The 24,762-nt window shown below is 54.5% G+C and overlaps 1 protein-coding gene across 4 annotated transcripts in view; it reads right to left on the bottom strand.

Moving 5' to 3' along the window:
- KIRREL1 (kirre like nephrin family adhesion molecule 1) overlaps positions 1-24,762 on the bottom strand; it is a 98,621-nt gene that overhangs the window by 9,632 nt on the left and 64,227 nt on the right. The window contains exons 2-10 of one of the 4 annotated variants that reach the window (XM_045547004.1): positions 12,015-12,164; positions 10,040-10,189; positions 4,834-4,991; positions 2,725-2,875; positions 1,644-1,749; positions 1,351-1,499; positions 1,066-1,193; positions 250-376; positions 64-164 (exon numbers count right to left, since the gene is read on the bottom strand). In XM_045547004.1, the coding sequence (XP_045402960.1) occupies positions 64-164; positions 250-376; positions 1,066-1,193; positions 1,351-1,499; positions 1,644-1,749; positions 2,725-2,875; positions 4,834-4,991; positions 10,040-10,189; positions 12,015-12,164 (1,220 nt within the window). Of the gene's footprint in view, positions 1-63; positions 165-249; positions 425-1,065; positions 1,194-1,350; positions 1,500-1,643; positions 1,750-2,724; positions 2,876-4,833; positions 4,992-10,039; positions 10,190-12,014; positions 12,165-24,762 lie in introns of all 4 variants that reach the window. The other 3 variants (XM_045547003.1, XM_045547005.1, XM_045547006.1) reach the window with 3 other exon arrangements.

Genomic DNA, 24,762 nt, shown 5'->3' with positions numbered 1-24,762 from the left:
GGGGGCTGGGCCCTAGCAGAGAGCCAGGGTGGGCTGGCTGTCCCCAGGAGGCCCCGCACTCACTATGCGGTCTGGAGGTGGTGTGCTCCCAATGAAACACTCCACCTTGCCACCGTCACCCCTAACAGCATACTGCACCGCCTCGCTGGAGATAATGGGGGGCCCTGCGAGCAAGAAGACACAGTCAGGGCCAGTGAGGACCCGCAGCTCCTGCCCGCCCAGGCCCCAGACGCCTCTCAGGCCACTCACCATTCACATAAAGTGGCACCTCCCGCTCAGCCACTCCGATCCGAGGCACGATGGCCCGGCAGGTGTAGGTGCCGGCATCTGCCTGAGTCACCGACTTCAGCAGCAGCTGGTTGCTGTTACTCAGGACCTGGGCAGAGAGAGCAGCCTCGGGTGGGGAGCCAGGAGGCCTGGACCCCTAGGTCCAAGAGGGCCCCCGCATGGGAGGCATTGGAAAGAAAGCAGGAAAGGCCACAAGTGAATTCCCAGAAGGGAAATGGGTTCCCGAGTCCGTCTGATCCATGCCCTGACCCTACACAGGTTGGCACGTGAACACACCGTCTCTGCAATGGTGGCAGGGACGTGGCGGAGGCCAGAGAGAGCAGGTGCAGGCTGCAATCATTTTAAGAGGACACAGCTTCTTCTGTTCCAGTATTTTATTGCCAAATGAGGTAGGACATTTTGCTCTGAAATTCCTCTTCCCATATTTCTGGTCCAAACTATCTAAAGTGGGTCTCTGTAGAATCCAGGGAACCCTCCCGGCTTCCCCACCTCCCTGTGCAGCATCATTCACCAGACCTCCCCCTCTGCGCACGTCCACCTGGGGCCTCTTCCCACCTCCCACCCCACCCCGCTCCCCTCTGCCTCTGAACTGGCCCACTGTCCTGTGAGAAGGGGTGGGGGTGATTGCAAGCACTCTCCTTCTCCTCCTAATCCCAAGACCCTGGAAATAACCCAGGTTCAATCTGAAAAATAATGCTGAATCCCCCCCTTTCTCCCTCTACAGCCCCCATGGCCGCACCCCTTCCTCCCAGCATTCAGCACAGGCAGGAATCTTACCATGTTTGAGTCCTTTTTGGTCCAGGTGAGAGTGAGGGGGGGATTCCCAACCCAGACACAGGTGAGGGTCACATCAGAGCCAATGTCTGTGGTCGTGGGTTTGGGGTCAACCACGATCCGCGGGGCAACTGAGGTAGGAAGAAGCCTCTTGTGAGGGTCTCAAGCTCATGGGAGTTCAGCTCCCATCCCGACCTGCTGCCTCCCCACCGTGGGGCCAACCCCACTGCACCCCAGGCCTTTAGAGGCTGCTGCACCCGGTCCCCGTCCTGCCTTCCCGCTACTCACAGTGGACATTTACTAGAGTGCTGACGTTGGTGCTCCCCACTTTGTTGTGAACCTCACAAGAGACAGGCTCCGTGAAGAAGGAATAATCTACATTCGTCTCATAGCGACTCTCATGGGCGTCTTCAATCAAGAACCCCCCCTTGGCCCACCTGGGGGATGAGGCACCACAGAGGGGGGTCAGAGCTTGACCCCATCCAACGAGATCCAGTGACACTGGCCCCCCAGCACCCGCCCAGCCTCAAGGGCCTCTCCAGTATCACACCCCAGAGCGCTCCCAGCCCCCGACCCCACACCTGTAGCCCAGGATCTCGGGGTTGGCTGTGGCCTGGCACGTGAAGACGACACGCTCACCCTCCTGCACCGTCTGTGGCTCAATGGACAGGGTCACTGTAGGAGGGTCTGCAAAGTAGGGGACAGGGAGTGATGGTCTTTTCTGTCCCTTGAGTTTCTTTTTCCCTCCCTAGTACATACACTCAGACCTCACTACCCTGGGGGGCTCTGGGAATTTGAGTTTGCAGTGTTATTTATTGCAGCTCCAATAAATAAACTGTCTTCCTCCCCTTTTCCACACGGAGCCTCTAGGGGGCCAGCTAAGGTGACCACCAGGATGGCACTCTAGGACAAATTATTCAAGGGATTAAGGACCCACTGTGGCCACTAGGCGTCAGTGTGGGGTCGCCTGGCTCACTATGGCTCACTAAAAGGGATGGGGTAGGGGTATCCCCAACGGCTGCCCCGCCCCGCAGTTCCCTGGGCAGAGGGAATTCATTGCACACCTACCAGGTGAGCACACTCCACGCTAGATGATCTCACACTGTATCTCATTTAATGCTCACAACCCCAAGAAGCAGGCACAGGTCTACAGTCCCCTATCTGAAACCCTTGGGACTAGGATGCATTTCAAAATTTAGAATTTTTCAAATTTTAGAAAGGCAATGCTGTGTACAGACTGTTTACTGTGCAAGACCCCCAGCAGCAACACTCTATAGTCACACATGCTAATTCATCTGCAGAGAAACGTAAGACTATTAAGTTTAACAAAAGACTATGAAGAGCCTCGCTTTGGGTTAAGGGATCGTAGGCCCATGTTTTATTCTCTGTAAGTGTATAGAATTGGGAACGGAGGCTCAGGGAGATAAAATCATTGTCCCAAATCACATGGTTTAGACCCAGGACTGCCTGGCTCCACAGCCAGTGCCCCTTCTGCCAGCTCTTAGCACTCCCAGTTCAGAACCAGGGAATCTAAGAGAAGGTGAGCATTTGCCTTGGGGCCTGAGGAGGATCCTGGTTCTGTGCTCTTCTCAAAGGGCTGCTTATATTCGCTTCCCCTCCTCACTGCCCCAGACTGCGCTGCCCCACCCCGACCCCGCTCACGGTGCACATCCAGCTCGATGGAAGTCTCCTTGCCACTTGGGATGGCCTCATTCATGCTGCGGCAGGTGAAGACGCGCCCGATGTCCAGGTCTGTGGGGTTAATGAGCAGCTGGCTCACGGTGGTCTCCCTCTTCCCATCCTTCAGCAACTCCTGGCGTGGGACAAGGGTGGGAGACATGGTCAATCCAAAAGCCCCTCTTCTGCTCTCAAGGTGTCCTAACTCAGAGCTGGGCTGGAGGGGTACTTTAACCCAAAGCTCAGCCCCCTCCCCTCCTCCCAATATCTTCCCCATGCTTTTGTTTAAAGTAATAAACTATTTTATTTATTTATTTATTTTAGAGAGGGCGTCTTGCTATGTTGTCCAGGTTGGCCTCCAACTCCTGGGCTCAAGTGATCCTCCTGCCTCAGCCTCCCGAGTAGCTGGGACTACAGGCGTGTGTCACTGCATCCAGCTCATAGACTATTTTTTTAGAGCAGTTTTAAGTTTATAGAAAAAATGAGCAGAAAGTACAGTTTCCATATACTCTCCTCCATCACCTCACCATTTCCTCCTTTAACGTCTTACATGAGGCAATATATCCGTTACAACTGATGGACCAATATGGATATATTATTACTAACTGAAGTCCACAGTTTCCATTAGAGTTCACCCTTCGTGAGTCCAGCGCCAAGTCCCTCCTCTTTTGGAAAGTCTTCCTCAGCCAGCACAGCCCTGGCACTCTGCCAGCCTGAACTTGTGCCCCTTACAGCCCGTTTGCCCTGCACACAGCTCTGGGCACACCCAGCCTTGCTCCTAGGCACCGTGTGTAAGTGAGTGGTCCACTGCTGGGTCTCTCCTGCTAAACTGTGAACTCCTTGAGAGCAGGGAAGGGACTCATGCCTGAGTCTCACACTGCCTCAGTGGCACACAAACTGAGGTCCCTAAATATGGTCACAGGACCTCTTGAGCTGGTTTCCACATTGCAAACTGCCTGAGGGAGGCCATACTATTAACCAGGGCCTTTGACAGCCACACACGCATCTTTGCTGGCCTGGAACAGCACCAGGCCAGTGCAGTAACACTGGCTCCCTTCTGCTGTTCCTCAACTCCGTTGTCTTTAATGAATGTGAAAAAAGGGGGTGGATGACAAATGGCCATTAACAAATCAACCTGTTTCATTGCCAAAATATTTCAAAACATGTGGCCCTGCTGGAGAGAAACAACAGAGTTCTTGGTTGTAAAAAGAGTAGCACCACTGAGGACAAACCATCGTTTGTCGAACGGTGAAACTAAGGCTGGAAAAAAGTGAAGTGAATCGTCCAAGGTCATACAGTATTAAGGGCAGAGCTAAAGCCAGAAGCCAGGTACCCGCTGGGGTCGCACCGAGGAACACCTCTCTCTCCACACCGAGAAGCGTCTCCTGCAGCACCTAGCAAAGGGCTGGGCACACATACACGTTTGCCCACGGCTGGCAGAAGGAACCCCAAATAGGTGATCTGGGTTTTCATTCCAGCTGTACCACCCACTTTGCCATGTGACCCTGGGCGAGTCACTTGATGCCTTTCTCTGCCATGGCTTCCTCATCTATAAAGTGCATACAATAGTCCTTGCTTCCCCAGACTTTTAGTTGTGATGATTGGGCTGATATGCCAACTAGATGCTGAAGGAAAGGGGTAGAAGTGACCAGTGGAGAGAGAGCACAGTCGGACCCAGGTACAAATCCTAGCTTGCCAGCTGTGTGACCTTGGGTAAGTCACTCAACCTCTCTAAACATCAGTTTCCTCCTTTGCGAACTGGAAGTAACATCTTTATGGGACTCTTGTGCGAATTAAGACTGTCTGTAAAGTGCTTAGCATGCATAATGCCTGGCACACAGTAGGTGCTGCGTAATCCATGGCGGCTATTAGTATATTATTCTTAGTCTCTGTTCAGCTATTGAATGGCACAGTGAACCTGGGGCTCACTTCTCTGGGCCTCAATTTTCCCAACTGTATAACGCGTGGGTTGGACCAAATGACCTCAAAGGCTGCTTCTGTGTCCCTCTGAGTCTGCAGTCAGCTCCCTGTGGGAGAGGAGAGGTGAGCTGGGGCCTAGGCCCAGGAGGAGCTGGAGGGCCAGCCAGGGCTCACCGTGCTGGCCACAGCACCCTCCTGCTGTGTCCCGTCCCGGAACCAGATGATGGTGGCTGCAGGCTTGGCGTTGAAGGCTCGGCATGTGAGGTTGTGCGGGGTGCCTGCCTGCAGCAGAATCACAGGGCCTCCGTCAATCCTGGTGTCCTCCGGGGGGACTGCGGGGCAGAGCAAAGCAAAGTCAGCCCTGATGACCCAACCCCTGGCCCTGGCAGCACCCCTCCATCTGCACGTCCACCTCTTGGCAGGCGGTGCCACCCTGTCCCCTAACTCACAGTCACTGTCTCCCTTGCTCCTGTGGTGGCTTCACCCTAGGTCCTTAGCTCACAAGCTTCCCCAGCCCCTGTCAGTTCTTTCCTAGCTTGTACCATTTTCTGGTACTGCATGTCCCTACCATTGCTTAAACCTACATAGAACAGATGGAGGGGGTGGCCACAAGCTCAGGAAAGGGCTGGGCTATCACAGGGCTTGAGTACAGCTCCCACTGTGGGGGCCTGGTGAGGAAAGGTGGCTACCTCCACGGGCTTCTTACAGCCTCCCTTCCCGTCTGCTCCTCTGCCCTGTGGCAGCCAGGGGGACAGGCCTATTGCCGCAAACTCCATGTCACACTGCTGGCAGGTTATTTTCCCTAGAGCACAGCTAAGACTGTGCCACTCTCCTGCTCAGACACCTTCGATGGCTACAACTGCCTTGGGCACGAGTTCTAAGCACCTCTGCCTCCTGTCCAGGGGTTCTCAAGCCAAGAGCTTTAATTTCTCACCTCCTCGTCTTTGCTTCTACTGCTCTTTCCATGTGGTATGTCTTCCCCTTACAACTTTTGTTGAAGTGCTACCCATCCTGTTCAAATCCCAGCTGATGCACAAGACTTTCCCTGCCACAACCCCAATCCCCCACAGTGGTCCCAGCCAGTGACTCAGAGCTCTTTGCACCATCTACCTTGGATTTGGGTTACCTATAACAATTTATCTACTCCCACCTCAATCAAAACTATTATCCCCTGGAAAAGCAGGGACCCTGTCTCACTAATATTTATATGGTCACCAGTGCCTAGAATGTGACCCAAGTAGGCACTTACTAAATGCTTAAGGAATTGAATTGATCAGGTGTCTGATGCTAGTAAATAGGAGGCCTCTCCCTACCCTATCTCCAAGGCATTCAAATGCTAAAGTAACCAGACTGCAAGTCTCCGAGGGCAGGGGCTGCTTCTTATTTACTCTCAAACCCCTCAGTGTCTAGCCCAGACCTTGGGTGATAACAGATGCTCAGGACTATTTGCTGAATTAATGAATAAGTGACTGATGAAATAAAGGCAGAAGGATTTTGATTATAATCTTTCTGGTCCAGCCAGTATTCAACCAAAAATGAGTAGGGATTTTACTTATCTCTTTCTGGAAAAGAAAAGAAAGACTCAGAAGGAGCTTTCCAGAGGGAACCCTAGAGAAGAGACCCTGTGCAGCCCATGGAGCTCAGTGGTAGGTGGGCAGGGCTGTCCTCAAGTTTATGAAATGGAGGTCTCCATGCTGGGGCTTCTAGTAGGTAGAAACCTTGCAGCCGGTCCTAGCATTCTGCTCAACTCATGCAAGCCAAGTGATACAGCGGGAAAAGAATGAAGTTTAGACTCAGGCTGCCCTGGTTTCAAATCCTGGCACTCTTGTTTACCTGTTGTGTGATCTTGGGTGAGACCCTAAAGTCACTGAATATTAGTTTTTTCATCAGAGACAGAACAATGCCTACTCACTGGACCCTTGTGAAGGTCAGACATATTATGTATAAACTGTCACAGGCAGAATGCGTTAGCTTACTACCGGGGCGAGAGCCAGCAGTGGCTCCAACTCTGGCCAGGCTAATTATCCTCTGCATCCTGGCCCCTCCTCCTAGATTCCGGGTGTATCTGGTTCCAGTGCCAGATGGGTGCAGGTTTGGGGATGGGGTGGGAAGCAGCTTCAGAAGTAGAAAAAGGTAGAGAGAGATGGATAAAGAGCCACCACTCAAGGTCTCCTGCTCTGCCTGGGTCCCTCTGAGGTCACGCCAGGAGTAAGGTCCTGGGTGGGCACAGCCCTTAGGAGATGCCATGCCAGATGTGTGCCCAGACATGCGAGGGGAAGGCATCCGTCTCTCCTGCCCTTCTAGTGTTCCCATTCCCTTTGTTCGGGCAAAGACTGTCCATCTGTCACCTCTGTCACCAGCCTACCTTGCTCTACAGTTTTCCAAACTCTCTGCCCATCCTCCGCGAGCCTATCCCTGTCCTCTGTACTGGCGCAAGGGAAAATAAAGCTGTTGAGGAGTCTGCTTAGCCAGCTGTCATGAGTCCAGATGTGCATGTGTTTATGAATAAGAGTTTATGATTTGCATATCAACATGCCCACATGCCTGTGGCCTCAGTTTCCTTGTTTGTAAAATTTCAAAAATAACACCAACACCTATTCCTTAGAGTTCTTATTGTAGAAGTGAAACCAGAATCAAGAGTGTGAAGCCAACTGCAAACTATGATGTGACTGACAATAATTTCTACCGTTCACTGGATGTTCACCTTGCGTTGGCCAAAGTGCCACATGTACATGCTTTCATTTAACCCGTACCATAAAGTATATTTCATTAATCCTTTCGTCGTAAATACCATTAACCCCAATTTACAGATAAGAAGCTGAGGCTCAAGGAGGTTAAGCAAATGTGTTCAGAGGCAGGACAGTGAGCTAAAGGGCAGAGCTGGGGTGTGGCCGAGGCCGACCAGACCCCTAAGCCATGCTCCTCACACAGCCCTAGAGTTGTTTTATCACCAGGGATGAGGAGGAGGGTGCAGGTCTGTGGACCGTAAGGAGAAGCAAGAGAGGACATTCTGTGAAGAAGGCTGGCCTGGGGAGCTGGGGAGGAAGGGGCGTGGGGGGGATGGCTGGAGAGAGGGTGAGTCTCTGGGGCTGGTGGTGTGCAGGGAGGCTGCTCCTAGCCACTGGGCACAGCCCACTCCTCATTCCTGCCCTGCCCTCCTGCCATGAACAAAGGCTGTAGGCAGGCAGGTAAGCAAGAAAGGATGCAGAAAATGTCACGCCTTCTTACTGCCTCCACCTGCTGCAGGTGGCAGGGTGTTTGAGAGTCCAAGAGAAGAGACAAGGAAGAGAGAGAGTGAGAAGACAAGAGCAGCTGGACTAACCAGCCCCGCCTCCCTCTCAGCTCCATCACTCTTGGGGCTTCTCCCTGCTCCTCTCACCCATCCAAGCTCCCCAGGCCAGCCAATGAGGCCCACACCTCCACACCCGCCATGCCCCCCAACAAGGCTGTCGGCTCCCCTGCTCCTGCAGCTCTCCCTCATTGACCTGCACTCTTTTGAACAAGGTGCTCCCCCATCTAGAGTTCCCATTGACATTCTCCTCTTCCAGGAAGCCTTCCTTGATGGACCAAGCCTTATTCCAGCAGCACTGAGGGGCTTAGTTGGCCTCTTTTCACCCCTCTCTATCTCTCTGTCTCTGTGCTGGGGTAGGAGACAGAAAAGAAGAGTATCAAGGACCCCTCATTAGGATGAGTGTTCTCCAGGGCAGAAGTAGCACCTTCCAGGGTCCAAAATACAGGCAGTTAGGGAGGAAGAAGGGACAAGGCTTCCTAGCATCTCGTGGTTCCCTTGGAGTGCCTGGTCCAGCAAGGGGGCTGACACCCGCCAGTGAGGGATGGAAGATGGTGTCTTGGCACCCCATGTTCACCCTCCAAATCTTGCTCTCTAACCTCAATCCTGTTCCTTCCTAAGTCTTCCCATTTTAGTCCTGGAGAGGAAAAGCAAGTCATCCACCAGCCTTGAATCCCAGTCCCCCAGGGCCTGTACAGCCAAACAAATCGGCCGTTGGGTCCCTCCAGTCCTCACTTACTCTGACGCCTCACATTCGCCCACTTTCACAGTTTACAAGTCCCTGTGCAGCAAAGCAGCAGTTGCTAAGAAAAGGCTGATGCCACTGTGCCATGTTACCAGTGAGAAAAGCCATGCCCAGGGGTCATCACCTCTTCATGGCCATGGTGCCAAAACGGCCAAGGAGCATCCAGAGCCCAGGTCTCCTGACCGCAGCAGTCCAGCACTCCTCCCGCTACACTGGGACAGCTTGTCACATTCTCACCTCCCTCCCCCCAGAATGAAACTTCCTTGTGTCCAGGCTCACTCGTCTCAGCTCCTCTCTCCTTCCTCCCATCCATCCTGGCGCCTCCCCCCACTTCAGTGATTCCAGGTTAGAGGGAGGAAAAAGAGACAGGATAAAAGACAGGGACAGAGTCAATGACAAAAGGGAAGACAGAGAGTCACAGGCGGACAGAGTCCTAGCCCGAGACAGAAAGCACAACAGAGGCAGGGCCACAGTGAGACAGGAGAGTGGGGAGAGGCAGGAAGACTGATGGGCCCAGAGGCAGGCGGGAGCGAGGCCTGGGGAGAGACGGAGGGGCCGGATGGGCAGGGTGGGGAGGGGGCCTGCGGGCGCTGGCCTCATTTCGGCCCTGTGTGCAAGAGAGAGTCCCCTCATTATGCAAATGGCCTCCAGGGTTACCATAGAGGGACATCTGCTCAGTCCCCCTGTGAGCGGGTGGCTGCCAGGCGCTTGGCTTTCGAAAGCCAGCCCTCCCACAGCAGCCATCCAGACAGCCCCTCAGATCTCAGCCCCATGGCCCGTCCCTTCCAGCCCTGCTCCCCGGCTCCCCCAGGAGCCCCCCAGGTGAAGGGGGGAGGGTGGGTAAGCAAACGAGGCAGCTGGGGGGAGGGAGGGGAGCAAGGGGGCCCTTTCTGGGCTCTCAGGCAGCAGAGGGGCAGGAGGAACGAGGGAGAGGCTCCCTCACCAAGCCTGTCCACCAGGAAAGCTGGACAGGAGAACCCCATTTCCATCACCCCGCCCTTCCCTGCTCCTGTGGGGACTTGTCCCCACAGCTTTGTGTCCAGAAGCTGAAAGTCCTGTCCCTGAGTGGCCTGGGCACAGGCTGGAGCAGAGAGGACGCCAGTCCTCACACAGCCCATGTGTCCTGCCAGCGGCCCGTGTCCCTGCTCTACTCTCGTCTACCCGGACCTAGCTTTGGGGGAAGTTTAAAGAAGGAGCTGGGCAGGGAAAGCCAGGGACAGTGGGACGGTGGGAGCAGGGATGAGGCCAGCAACAGAGAGCAGAAGCTGCAACCCCAGAAGAGGGAACTGGAGAGAAGGAGAGGCTGGGAGGACTTGGTGGGGCACTGAAGGGCGCTGGGTCATTACTGAGCACGGTGAGCTTGGCCCTCCGGGAGCGCAGGGCGGCCTCCGTGGCCTGGCACTCGTAGGAGGCGTCGTCAGAGAGCTCGGCATCTGTGATCTCCAGGTTGTACTGCCCGGCGTCCGCGGAGCCCACGACCCGGTACCGCGGCCAGGCTGCAGAAACAGAAAGGGCGAGGCCCGGGTGAGCCCCAACCTTGGAACCGGGACGGCCCTGCCCCTAAGGACACTCCTCTGCCCACCCCTCGTCCGCTGCCAGGGCCCACACAGACCCAGACCGCACTCCTCCCTCTGCCCCGTGCTAGGACACCACTGTCAGGGGAGAGGGTGAGGTCCCCAACACAGGCGCCTGTTGTCACGACCCCCATGGCGAGGCCGGGAGCCACAGAGCTGGAGGAGCGGACAGGAGGGGGGCAGAGGCGGAGAGGGGAGCAGGAGCAGAGGAAATCTCTGAAGCTGTTTGCAGACAAATGTCTCTCATAATAATAGGAAAGAAAGAGGAGCGAAAAAAGGCAGACAGCAGGGAGACAAGGAGAGGGGGAGAGAGGGAGAGCGTGTGGGCGCCGAGAAATATAGGGCACCACAGCACAGACGTGAGCTCACTGGGGACACTTCTGTGGGGCTTGCAAGGCAGAGGGAAGCCCAAGGCAGGCCGAGGCCTCGCCCCCGCGCCATGGGAGGGTGGATGAGGCAGGGCCCTGCCAGCTGCCCGAAGAAGCCCCTAAACCAGAGTCCTGGTTTCCTGTGGTGGCTGAGGTGGGGGTGGGTGTCTCCAATTCAGTCTCCCTTGCCCTCCTTCCCTCAGGCTGCCACCTCCCTCCCACGCCCCTGCCCTCCCCTCTCCTGTTGCCCACCATGGCTGCCTCCCATTGTCTCCCTCTGTCCAGAGGCTATTGATTCTTCTCACTCCATGTCTATTGATCTCTCTCTCCCAGTTTCTTTCTCTTCCTATCATCAATGGATGCACCAGACCCATCCCTTTCCTTTATAGGGATTGCTCTACACAGACAAATTTCCCCTACCTGTGCTAAGACACGGAGCCCACTGCAAATCATCTCAGCCCCCTCAACAATAATGAGAATGGAAATACACAGCCCCCTCCCATGCTGACATCATCACCGGGCTTTACAGCTTACAATGTGTTTTCACAAAGCACGTTCTCTCACTGGGTCCAAAACTCACAAATGCACTTTCAGGGCAGGCAGGCCTGCGACTACCATGCCTGTTTCACACGCCAGTACACTAAGGCCCAGAGAGGTGGAGTGGCCTTTCTGAGGTCACCCAGCTGGCAGGCGGTGGAGGCAGGACTAGAACCCAGCCATCCCGACTCTGCATCCACCCTGCCAGGTGGCCTTTCCAAAGGTCTCTTCACTTGCTTTAGAATACGGGAGGTTGTTTTTTTGTTTGACTGACTCATTACATTTGCTTCAGCACCAGCTACATACCAGTGCTTAATAAAGGCTTGTTGAATGAATAAATAAATGAGTGCTCAGGCTGATATTAAAATGAGTTCTTGGCCCCTGAGCAGACATCGCCTGTGCAGGGGGGAGGACAGAGGCTGGAGCAGAGCCAGCCTGGTATAAGACACTTGCAGGACACAAGACATTGCCTGTGCTCTTTCCCCCCCTTGCCAGGGGAGTCTCCCAGCACCTTCTGCTAGACCTCTGCCTGCGGCACCCCTCAGGGTGTCTGTCTGTCTGTCTGTCTGAAGCTCCTTATGTAAAGGTCTCTCGGTTTCCCTTGACCTCTCTGGCGTCATGCTGCATTCCTCGAGCCAGTCCGCAGTGGGAGAAAAGTCAGAGCTGTGGGTTGGGAAAGCGGCGGAGATGGAGCTCGGGAGGATAGGCAGGGGAGGCTGGAGCATTGAGGAGGGTGGTGAGGACACTAAGGGATGGTAAGTCCAGAAATCCACGCTGGGAGTGGGAAAAGGGTGCCGAGATGAGACAGTTGGGACGCTGGGTGGCTGGGCGGCCGCACTCACCTTTGAGGCCCTGGCCCATGCCCAGGGCCAGCCCGTCCTTGGTCCATTGCACAATCCCAGAGTAGTTGAGCAGCACACAGGGGAGCACGGCCCGCTGTCCGGCCACCACGGTCTGGTCGGCTGGCTCCTGGCTGAAGCGGGTCTGGGTCCCTGCAAAGCCAAAGGCAGCACTGGGTAAGGAGGTGAGTGAGGAGAGGGGCTCCTCCAAGAGGCCACCCCCCACCCCCACACACACACTCTGCAGGAGGAGAGAACCTCAGGCCGGGGAGGGTGACTCCCGGATGTCTGCTCCACTTCAGCCTCAACCCCTTCCCTCCAAGATGTCATGCACTCGCCCTTTATTCCTTTCCCCTCCATGGCGCACAGGAACGGTTTTCAGGAGCTGAAGTGCTTGGCAATCGTTGAAAGTGGTGCAGTGTTATATAAAGGTCTTGGAAATGGGTCTAGTCCAACCCTCTCATTTTACAGAGGACCCTGAGGTCCATGGAGAAGAGTAACTTATCCAAGGGCACCCAGTGAGTTAATGGCAGAGCTGGGATGAGAGCCTGAGCCCCTGCTCCCCAAGGCCTGGGCTGTTCCTCTACCACCCGCTGCCTCACCCCCACACCCATGTTAACGGGGGGTGCACTCATAACAATGGCTGCTGGTGATGCTGCAGCCCCCCTCAGTCCTTGGGAGTTGGGCCCATTCCACTATGACCCCTAGTTGGACATGTGTCAGGTAAGCCACTGGGAGCCAACATGAGCCAGCACACGTGTGCAACTATGCCAGGTACAATTCTCCCTTGAATGCATCCAGCAAGTGCATATGTTTTATGGGACAGGCATGTCCACGTGTACACATGTGTGTACGGAAGCTTCCTGGGCGGGGAATGTATCCAAAACCAGGCAGCTCTGAACACACTTCTTGGCATACTTGCACCGCTCTGTGTGTTTACCCCTTGCTCCCAAGTGCTGGGGGCATGAGCGTACATACATGGACACACCAGCACACCCCCAGCCTCCCACACTAGCATGGTGGGAGCTGAGAGGCCTCGTGACTCTGTTCCACTCTCCCTCCGGCTGTGGGAGCTACACATGGCTGCCCGGCTGGCAGCTCGGCCGGGAGCATTTGATTAGAGAACTACAGAGTAATTGCCTTTAATTGTGGAGCCTAAATGGAGCAGGGAATTGCATTGCGGGTTTCTTCTCCCCCACCACTCCCACCTACCCGCTCCAACCAGCACTGGTCAGCCCCAGTGGTGGGGCAGGCCTGGACTCCCTGCAGAGCTACAGGAGCTGTGGGCTCAGCTTCCTTTGCCAGACTGTGGGAAAAGGAGAGCAGGGGCAACTGAGAGGCTGGAGGACAGCAAAGGGAGAGGTCTGGGCTTCCCTGCCACACCCCCAACCTGTCACACCAGGTAACCAAAATCAGCTCTCCCCAGAACTCAGGGTCTCCTCCCTCTTCTTTCGCTCCCTAGCTCAGGAGTCTTTGCAGAGGCCACAAGCTCCAAATCCAACCTTTTCCAAACCCAGCTTTCCAAAATTTCTCTAACCTGCCATCACCACTGTGTGTAAGCAAACTTAACTCACCCCTCCCCATTCCAAGATCTCCCTCTAAGCCATGACAGATCCTAGTCTCATCCCTCCCTTCTTTTTTCTCCTGCAGCCCCTTTTCTCCCCTTCTTTCCAACTTGCCCCACATCCCCCTTTTCCAGGAAGCCCTCCTAGACTGATCCCTTGGCCCCTTGGGCAAACACAACTAGTCCCATCACCCAGCCATGCTGTCCTCTCTCAAGTTAGCAGGGCTTATGCCCATGTTTTTGCTTGTCACAGGGTAAAGGGTAGCTGCAAGGTGGGCGTTTGCCCTGTTATACCAGAACAGGAACCTCTCCTCTAAGACTGAGAGTCATGATCTCTCCTCCCCCTGGACATCTGACATCCATCCACACTGGATGCTGCACACAAAGGGGACTCAAAAAGAGGTGGCAGGGGCCAGGAGTGGACTGGTGGCCAGGATATGATATAGTGTAGGCAGCCTCCTTACTTTAAGTGTGCAGGTACAGCTCTTTGGATCTGCAGGGGCCAGGAAGTTAGAAACAGTGTCCTTCTCCCATACTCTGAGGGTCTCCCCAAACTCTGATGACCTGATTTCCCACTCACATCTTCTAAAGGAGAAAAGGATAAGGCTCACACACACTTTGAAGGATTAGGGTGGCAGGTGCTGAGATCCTGGGAGAGGGGTGGGTCAGGTGAGCAGCCTGTATTATTAATTCAGGCATTGCCTTCATTATTATTCAAATTTATTCATATCCTTGCGCATTTCTCTAGTGCAGCTACATGCTGCAAACTCTCCACACTCACGTTTCTCCTTCCCACAGCCCCCGGAGCCCAAGTCAAGGGCTTGAGAGTGGATGGCTGGTGAGCCCTGGCTCAGAGATGGAATTTATATTCATAGCTTTCCTGCATGGGGCCTGGACATCCTGGTCTCCTGCTGACATCTCCAGAGGACAGTGAGCAGCTGGCTCCGTGTCCACTTGGAGTGAGGAGGTGACTGGCCCTGCGGCAGGATGGAGATGGGACGCACTTGGAGTCAGATTCGGGAGATGGGGATCTTGCTGGAGTGAGGAGTGGTGTGACCTTGGGCGTGTCGCTTCCTCATCCGGGCCTCCATGTGCTCACCCGTACAATGACAAACCTGGACCAAGGACCGCAGATCCCTCCCTGCTCGAATACTAAGAGCACAGCTTTAGGAGACAGACTAAGGTTTATGTTCTGCCTGTGTGGCTCCTCAACCAAGTGACCTTGGCCAAGCTACTTACTCCCTAAGCTTCGTTTTCCTGCTTGATAAACTGGGGAATGGTAATGCCTGCTTCCCCCTTGCTGTGAAAGCCAAACGAGATGAGGTGAACACGATACCTGGTACGTCCCTCGCACGTGCCCACTAAATGGTAGTTACGATCACTGTTTACCTTGAGCAGTTAGACAACTGGAGGGACAGCCAGAAACCTGAGCAGAGACACACCAAAGAAGGTAGTTATGTCTTTCTGGGGATTTTGAAGTAAAATTTTCTCTTGGTTTAGGCCTGTTTGAAGCCATTTAGCCCAGAGACAGGGGGATGGAAGCAATGACCCCGCAGAGAGTCCCAGGAGGAGGGGAAACAAAGGGGTCTTGGGAATTTAACTTGATGGAAAGGCAGCCTAGATCCTGAACCCGCAAACGTCACAGGCAATGTTTTCTGGTCCCAAAACAGCCCCTGCAGGCAAGACAGCACCTGAGCTAGCGTCTAGATGCCCCCAGGCTATGCCAGCCTGGTTCATGATTAGGGGAAAGCCGAAAGTCTGCTCTCGACAAGTCTATTCTCTCTACTCTGCACATGCCAGGCTTCTGTCACCCCTTCCCGTTCTTGCACAGGTTCCATGAGAGGAACACTTCTCCTTCCCCTTCCCTCAGATTCAAACAGTCACCTCCTCTGGGAAGTCTTCCATGACTTGCATGCATTCTCTCAGAGCACTAGGTACTCACTTCTCTCTTCTGCTATACCAGGGACCACACTGCAGTGCAGCAGCTACCCCTTCCCTGCCCAGGCCCAGAGGCAACTCCTGGAGTTTGGACTGTGTCACTCATAGCCCAAGACCCATCACCGGGCACAGGGCCTGGCTGCCGGGCACATCACAGAGGTTCTGAATAAATCTGCAGAGGAGTGAGAGTGAGCAAACTGCAAACAGTCCTGCCTTGTGACACCCCCACCGAGAAAAGCAGGCAGAGCATGCCCTACCCCCAGGTGCACTTCGGAGAGGCAGGCCAGGAGGGTGAAGGGGACAGCATCTTCCCCCCAGTGAGAGGAGGAACAGTGCTGGGGGCAGGAACAGGAGGTGGTCCTGGGAAGCTCCCTGGAAAAAGGCAATGTGGAGCAGAGCTGAAGGGTAGGGGAATAGGTCTGGAAGGTTCCAATGCAATGATGGGGGGTGACGAGCGGATGCGAGGGAGTGGAGGAGAAAGCCTAGGAAGTGAGCAGTGAGGTACAGACCTCAGACAGGGTGCAACTGTTCGGTTAAGAGAGGGTGGAAGTGTCCTAGTGGCCCAGGGGAGGGGGTACTGGTATGTCCTGGAGTGTCAAGAAGGTGCCAAGGACCCATACAAGTGGCCTAGCAGGTAGCCTATGCGCACATCCAAGCACAGCCCCTCCGAGGTCCCGGCTGCCTGCCCTGAACTGGGGTGAAATATCAGTCCCATCCCTGCACCCGTGCCCGCTTCCAGGAAATAAAACCAGCACCAGGCAGAAATGCAGGGAATCTGCTCACTGCGGGGTGAGAAGGTGGGCCTTGGGGAGCCAGGCAGGAGGGGAACCGGGAAGGGCCTGACCACAGACAGAGAGTGAAAACAGACTTGCCCCCTGTTGCACCATCAAATCCTGGCAGCTCCAGTCGGGCGAGTGCGCAATTCTGCGATTCTGTGTATGTTTTTAAGTGAATTTCCACCTGCTTGGATCTCACTCCCTCCCCAACTTCAGACACCATCACAGACACGATGAACTCTTAAGCAGCCATCGTGGAGGAAGGCAAAGAACTACCGAGCCGCACACACGCATGCCCTCACACACGCCAAGAAGGGCAACAGCGGTGCAAATAAGGCTGAGAAATAAAGCCAGAGACAGACACCCACACTGAGGTGCAGGGAGAGCAGGCAGAGAAAGGAGAGAGAGGTGTGAGGAGGGAAGAGGAGAGCTCTGCTAGGAAGAGCCCGGGAAGAAAAAGACCCATGCTGAGGCCAGGCCCACAGGATCCTGAGGGAAAACCCAGTGTGACAAAGGCACCACAGAGCCCAGAGACCCAGGCCACAGCAGGAAAGGAGGAGGGGAGAAGGGTGGAGACCAGGAGGAAGACAGTGAGGCGGGCAGGGAGGTGTGGGGGCCGTGGCCACACTGGGCCAGCACCACACCTCCTGCCCCGGTGTTGGACACTGCATTGTTCCCCCAGAATAGGGGACTCCGAGGAGGCTCTGCCAGGGTTAGCAGGCGGGGGAAGGCTGAATAAGGTGGAGGAGATCAGAGCCTTGAGGGAGCACCAAAGGAGCCCAGGGAGAGATGTGGAGTGCAACAGGGGATACTGCAGGCAGCTCTGTGCTTCTTGCCAAGGTGAGGAGAGGCGAGAGCTGGGGGGACCCTGATTTCCCCCCAGCCTCCCCTCCACCTCTCTCCCAGACCTCTTTCCTTTCAGGTTCACCCACGGCCCTCACCACCCCTGTTCCCACAGCACAAAGCTCCTCCAGCCTCAGCCTTGAATTTGTTCCCTCCCTAGTCTCCCACCACATTGTTTCGGCTTCCAGTTGGTACTTATCACAGCCTACCTGGGAGTAAAAGCTACTCTTGTGTTTCTATCTCCCCTACTCTGCTGGGAGTCCCTGGACAAGAGGGATGATTTGATTTACGTTCTTGCCCCTTCAGCCTCGGTGACGTTCCTTAAGAATGAACACTTCCAGTTATAAGATGCCTACTATGCGCCAGGCACCGAGGCAGATGCTTTAACACGTCGTTTCCAGCAGTACAATCCGGTCGTTTCCAGCAGTACAATCCGCTCGCAGCGGCAGTCGTTATTACCTCCTTTTTGGACAAAAGGGAAACAAGGCTCAGGGCACTTAAGGCGCAGGTTGTAAGTGGCAGAGGTGGGATTTGAACTCAGGTCTTTTGGGCTCTACAGTCCCCGCCCTTGGCACTGTGCCATGCTATAAGAAGCCTCTGCAGAATGAACTAGCTTCATGGCCTCCACCCGGAAGAGAACTGCTGGTGCCCCTAAGTTCCGCCCATCTGCCACTCCTGATCCCGCGCTCCAGCTTAGACTTCCGTCTGAATGCTGCCTTCCTGCGGGAGGGCAGTGCTCCTCACATTGGGGCTGGCCAGTGCCCTAGAGCCACACATACGCGCCTGTACACTGCCAACAGCACAGGGCAAGGCTTGATGTAAATGGCCCTACGTGAAGGGAACAGTGGGACCCAAGGCTGGAGCAACCACCAGCAGCACCCAGAGAGCTTTCAGTGATTCACAAAACATCGACCTTTAGGCCACCGGTGGCCGCCCACAGGAGCAGTAGAAGCAACAAACAGCCCTGCTTACCGTGCCACACAGCTCACTGATACGAGTTCACTTAATGTACACAACAACCCGATGAGTTGGGACCACTTTTATCCCTAATAAGGCAACGTAGCCGGTAAGTACCAGACCCAGCAAACACAGCGAGGGACCAGACCCCTGGCTCCCCCTGGAACGCCGTCTGAATAGCCTGGCTACTGCTGAGTTCTGGGACCTCCCAGCTCAGATTCAGGCCATTGTGCAAACCTGTCCCCAGGGGCCTCTCTACCTGCCATTAACGCTGTCCTCTCTCCTGGGACACTCTCTCCTTCTTAACACTGATCTTCCTGGGGCAACTGGCTCTGTTCTCCAACTCCCTCCTCCGTCTTCATCACAGCACTGGGGGCCAGAGCTAGGCCAGTCTCTGTGTGACACATCTTCTCTTCCTCCAAAGGCCTGGGGAGGACAGAGAGGTCGAATCCTATATTTCACTAAGAACTAGGAAGTGACCTCTAAATCTATCCCAGAGAGGCTGGAAATGCTTACAGATTCTCACACACACACGTTGTATACTTCTCGTGGGCACATGTACCACAACACACAAACACACACATTTGCCGGCATGCACACACGCACACATGCACACCCCTCCTGACTTCTGTATGCAAGTTCGTGTCTCTGCACCCATGGGCACCCGTCTGCTCCCGTGTCAGTGCACACGTGCCCTGGCGGTCATGTTCCCAGAGCCCAGGCTGCCAGGCCAGCCCGGAACCAGTGAGGGAATGGGGCCAAGCACACGAGAAGCCAGGGAGCAGGAGAGGGGGGTGGTGGAGGACAGGCCTTGTCTCCCCAGATTTATCAAACGAGCAGTAATGAACCCCCTGGGCCAGAGCAGTCCCCACGCTCTCCACTCCAGATCGTGCTGCCGGTTTAAAGGGAAGCCTTTGATTCACACTGACAGCTTTCAGATGGAACTAAATCTCTCCACACTCCACTCTCCCTCCCTCTCTGCCTCACATCTTCGCTCTCTGCCCACCCCCACAGGACTTTCTTCCCCCTACCCCAGCCATTCCCTTCTCGCTCTATGAAAAATACAACTGCCAGAGAGGTCCCCTCACATTGGATTCTCTCAGAGAAAAGAGGATTTCAATTCTCTGGGCTGGGCCAGCAACCCAGCAAAGGGGGAAGGAGAGAGGAAGGGGACAGAGGAGGAGAGAAGGCAGGAGGAGGGAGGAAGACAGAGACAGGAAGGGTGGGAGGGGGTGCTGGCTGGGGCTGGGCAAGGGTGTGGACAGAGAGGATGCTCCTGATGACCATGGATGCTGGTCTGGGTCTGCTGATTCTGCCTTACACAGAGCCCAGCCCAGAATGCCAAAGCGCCTCAATCTGACATGACTGCCTGCAGAGACTGTAACCCCTCCTTTGGCAGATGAGGCATCAGGGGTTGGAAAACTCCACTGACTGGCTCCCAATGGATAATCTCAGAGGAATGACTATAAGTAGAAGTCAGGTGACACAGATATCAGATGGAGAGTCCAAAATGACAAACTGCATCCCCCAAAGACAAGTTTCCAAATATTCAAGGACTATTGTCACCTCCACTCTCCTGCCCACCAAAACACTCTGGCTTCATTTCAGTCTGAAGTGAAAAAGACACAGTGAACAGTAGGGCCTCGCATGCCCCGACCCAACCCAGCTTCACCCTCTTCCCACTTCAGCTCCTTTCTCACTGCTCGTCCCAGAAAACCAAAAGCCCTAAGCAGAAGAACCAGTCTCTCCTCCCTCACCCCAACTGCCTGGCCACCCCACTCCGATGTCCATCTCTAAGGCTGGGGGTAGGGTAGGGACAGCCAAAGGCATCTTTCCAGGGACCAGATGGGATTTTACAAGTGGCCACATTCTGGCCTGGTTTCCTTGCACTTGAGCGACCACAGAGGCCAGCTGCAGGGGCCGGCTGTGCTCATAGTGACAGGGCAAGTGGGCCAGTGGATTAGTCACCCGAAGAGGCAGGAACAGAGCCCTGAAAAAGGCAAGGGGGACTGCTGGGTGGGGGAAGACAGAAGTACTCTGAACCAGAAGTTGGGGGTGCAGGCTTATCTGATCCTGGCTCTGCCACCAACTGGCTGTGTGACTTTGGGGAGGTTACTTCACTTATCTGAGTCTCAGCCTCTCTAAACTGTAAAGGGAAGGAATAATGTAGCCCCCCAGGGCCTTTCCAGCTCTGATGCTCTCAGATCCCACCCCTGCCTCCTGCTCTCCTGGGGCCTCAGGCAAGCCTTGAGCACACTCCTAAGGACTCAGTCCTGGGTCCCATCAGGCTCAGACTGGGGAGGGGAACTGGTGTGCCTGGGCCTGGCCTGTCCTTCCCTCCCTGGCCAGGCATAGTGGGAGGTCTGAGGATTTGTGACACTGAGACAGAGACGGAGAGGACCCAAGGGAAGTGTTCAGCATAGGAGGAGAGAGGCCGTCCTTTGTTCCCCCTGTAAGGAACTCCCACATCCCTCCCTAGAGGTTCTTGGTGGGCACATGAAAGACAGAGGGCAGGTGAGCTGGGGGCCCTGAAGTGACCTGCCAGCCCAGGCCCACTCACAGAACTTTAAGCTTCACGTGGAAGAGGCTGGTAGGGATGGCTGGAAACACTCCCACCTGCCCCGTATGGGCCTCCAGCCTGTGGCACCTGGGCCAGACCTAAAGCAACAGCTCTATGCAAATGTGCCCTGGCAGGGGCCCCTGAGAATGTTCTATGGGAAGGACAACGGCATGGTGAGCCCAGTGGGCTTGGCTACAGTAAGTACGACAGGCGGGAGCAGAAAGGGGCGGCAGGGCTGGTGGATGGTTCTGCTGGAAAACTGAGTCTCAATCTGGCTTCAGTGGGCAAGGGAAGGAGGCGGGGCAGAGAGGAGGCAGGTGGCAGGCAAAGCCTTAGCTCAGAAAGGAGACAGAGACTACAAGGCAAGGAGGAGACAGCACAAACTAGGACAGGGCCAGAGACGTCTGCGAGAGGTGGATAAAGGAGCGGGGGTGGAGAGGCAGCAGAGGAAGGACAGCCTCTGCCCCCCACCCCACCCAGGCCCTGCACCTGCCCCCTGACCTAGGGAGCAGATGGGCGGGGCCCAGCGCCTGGCTCTCCAGCAGTGCCCAGAGTGCCCAGAGGGAAAGAAGCGGAGACGCGGGACACTGGAGGAGATGCATCAATATGCAAAGAAAAAACAAGGGAGGAAAGAATGGCAAGAAAGAATCGTGGACCGAAAATAGAGAGCAAAGGAGATAAAGAGAAAGTTCATGGTGGGAAGAGGGAGCAAGAGGCCGTAAAAGATTGTTTTAAGGTCAGGCAAGGAAGGAAGGCCCTGCGGGACGCTTCGGTATGACAGAAGCAGGGAGCAAGACAGAGAGGGGAGGGGAGGAGAAGAGAACTGCATTAGAACGAGGACCTGAAGGTGGGCAGGAAGGGCCTTGGCGACAACAACCAACACCCTTCATTCTGAAGAAGCTGAAGGCCAGCAAGGGAGGGAGGAATTTGGGGTGGGCACGTCTCCACATTCCCTTCCGGCAGCCTCCTGCTTACAGAGGCCCCTCGCGAGAGGCAGGCACACCCCAAAGCCCACTCCGTCTGCACTGTTGGTGGGGCAGGAGGGGGCTCTACCTGGAAACCCTCCTTCACCAAAGGACGGGAAGGAAAAGGGGTGCTGAGAGGGGCCTTATGGAGGAGAAGGATGGAAGATGGATAGAAAATGACAAGTGAGAATCAAGATAAAAACGTAAGGAGACCATCTGGGAGAGAAACTGAGAATGGCGACAAGGAAGACAGAGGAACAAGACGGAAGACACCGGAGAAAGCCAAGGAAGGCGGACGGGGTTGGCGGCAGAGGCAGGGGGCCGTGCAGGTGGATGGGCAGGAAGGTCAGGGTGGACGACCCCTCACCCTCTGGCCTCCCCTGAAGGTCTTGAGCTTTTAGGTCAAGAGAAGAACTGAAGTCCTTGGGAAATGGAAGGGAGCTTTGAAAAGCTCAGCAGAGGAGGGAGAAGACAAGGGGATGAGACAGGCTGTATCTGAGGCAGTATGAGGGCAGGGTCAGGCATCGCATTGGCTGCTCCTCGCCTCCGCCCACAAGTCCTGCAGGGGCTCTGAGCTTGCTCTCTGAGGAGGGAGGTCAGTCAGCCACTCCTCATGGCCTGCCCTCCTGTCTCTCCCTGGGCACACACTCAGCTCCTCCTGGGGTCTAACCCCATTCCCTCCTCCTACATGAAAGCCACCCCCCTGGACACAACACCTCCCTGCGGGCTCCGTAATTAAGAGAAGAGCAAGTTCTGCTCTGAAAGCCTCCCTCTACCTGCTTTAACCATCGCAGTAAACACTATCATGAGTAGTCTGAGAGGAGCCAGAATGGCAGGCTCGTAGCCCAGGAAATGCAGGCTGGTCCCCAGACCCTCTGCTTGGAGGCCTCCTGGCTTTTACGGACAGTCTCCTGAATAAATGGCCTCAACTCTGAGAAATACAGAAAGGGCCGGGGCAACATTGAGGAGGGCATTCTCTCCTTGACCCTGAAACCAAAAGAGCGAGAAGAAAATCCAGTTCTTCTGATACCAGACAGGCACCCTTAAGGACACGTCTCCGTTTCTAAGTTTAACAAGCTTTATTACATTTCCACACCCCCTCACCTCACCCCCATTACCCCCCATTTCACACCTCAAAATTTTTAAAAAACTAAAAAAGAAACCTAAAAAAAGACCAACCAGGTCTAGGTCATTAGACATCATTCTCCGTCCAGGACCAGAACCTCTCACCACAGATGACTGTGCAGATTGCTCTAGCACTTCCAGATGGACTGAGTCTGCGGGCCAGGTGAGCAATGCTCTCGGGAAGGCATGGGGCTCTGACGAATGCTCCCTACATGGGCACCTGGCTCTCCGCTAATGCCTCTGAGAAAGGCTGACCTGGCAGACACTAGACATGCCCACAACACAGGTCTGAGCCCAGAACCCATTACTGTGCCTTCCACACAAGCTTCAGGACAGGCATCGATGACTGTAGATCCCAGGGAGCAGATTTTTGTATTTACATGAGAACTTTCTAATAGCACATAGCAGTGAGCTCCCCATCACTAGAGGTCGTTTAGCTAAGGCTGGGGGACCACCTGACAGCAACGTTCCGGAGGGCTCTGGGTAACATTTAGGACCCCTTTCAACTCTGGTGCTTTATGATTCTATTTATACACTCCTATATTTTCTTCTTACTTTGGACATACACCTATCAAATAATCAATCCATAATAATTCGATCAAGGTGGACCTGAAGTTCAAAAGAAGGAATTCTTTAAACAGGGCCATCTGAAGGGGAAAGAACAGGTCAAAAAATGGTCTAGGATGGAAGTCAAAGGTGTAAGTAAGACTTTTGTCTAACGGCAATTAACCATAAGACTTCAAAGGGATAGTGATGGGACTTGAATATAATTGTATTGATTAGACCCGTAGTTATTCTGTAACTATACTGCACTTTATTCGGGCTCCTTTTTCAGACGACTAGAAGATAAACTTGAAGCAAAAGATGTAATCTTAGTTGTGCATCTTCCACACACCATAGGTGCTCAATAAATGCTTGTTGTTTGGTTATCTTCATTAATGATTAACGGATAAAACACCACCCCCCAGAGAAAGTCAACTCAATTCAATATACACTTATTCATGTAATAAATATTTGTTTGTGTTTTTAATTAATTTATTTGGAGACAGGGTCTCACTCTGTCGCCCTGGCTGGAATGCAGTGGTGTAATCATAGCTCCCTGCAACCTCAAACTCCTGGGCTCAAGCAATCCTCCTGCCTCAGCCTACAGAGTAGCTGGGACTACAGGTGTGTGCCACAATATCTGGCTATTCTTTTCTTTTTTTAGTAGAGACAGGGTCTTGCTCTTGCTCAGGCTGGTCTCGAACTCCTGGCCTCAAGTAATCCTCCTGCCTCGGCCTCCCAAAGTGCTAGGATTACAGGTGTGTGCCACCAAGCCCGGCCAATGAATATTTATTGAGTGCCTACTACATACCAGGCTCTGTCCTGGACCCTGGGACACAAAGGTGAGCACAACAGACTCGGTCCTTCCGTCACCCAGCTTAAGGTCCCATAGACCTTAAGCATCCAGGCAATATAGTGTGATGAGAGCCGTGACAGGACAACAAGGAGGAAAGTCCCTGAGATCAAGGAAGGAACCCTAGTGGATGTGATGTCTAAGCCAAACTCTCAGGGATGAGTGGGAATTATCCCAGTAAGCAGGGAGAGAAGGGAGAAGTAAGTGTTCCAGGAAAGCAGAGGGCATGGACAGTGGTGTGAAGTTGGGAAAGTGTGGCCTTTTAGATCCTAGAAACTGTCCACCCTGGCTGGTGTGTCGAGCACAGCTCTCCTGAAAGCCAGACGCTGTGCTTGGTGGGACGGGCATGCTGAGTAAGTGGGCAGTTGCCTGCTCTCATATTCTGTCAGGGGAGACAAATGAGTTAACAGCCAAGTAAGTGCTGAAAAGCTCTACCAGTGCCATGCAGTAGTAAACAATGCTGGTGAGATGAAATCAGGGTAGAACTGGTGGGGACGATGACATGGGAACCTGTACAATCTGAACACTGCTATGGGCATGGACACAGGGCTGCTTTTTCACCATGGATCTTACAGCCTCAATAGATGCTTGTTGAATGAACATCTTAATGGATGTTTGGTGAATGAA

The sequence above is a fragment of the Lemur catta genome, chromosome 3, assembly GCF_020740605.2.
Source record: "Lemur catta isolate mLemCat1 chromosome 3, mLemCat1.pri, whole genome shotgun sequence".
Classification (NCBI taxonomy): Eukaryota; Metazoa; Chordata; class Mammalia; order Primates; family Lemuridae; genus Lemur; species Lemur catta.
This window is presented reverse-complemented; position numbering and strand designations above follow the sequence as displayed.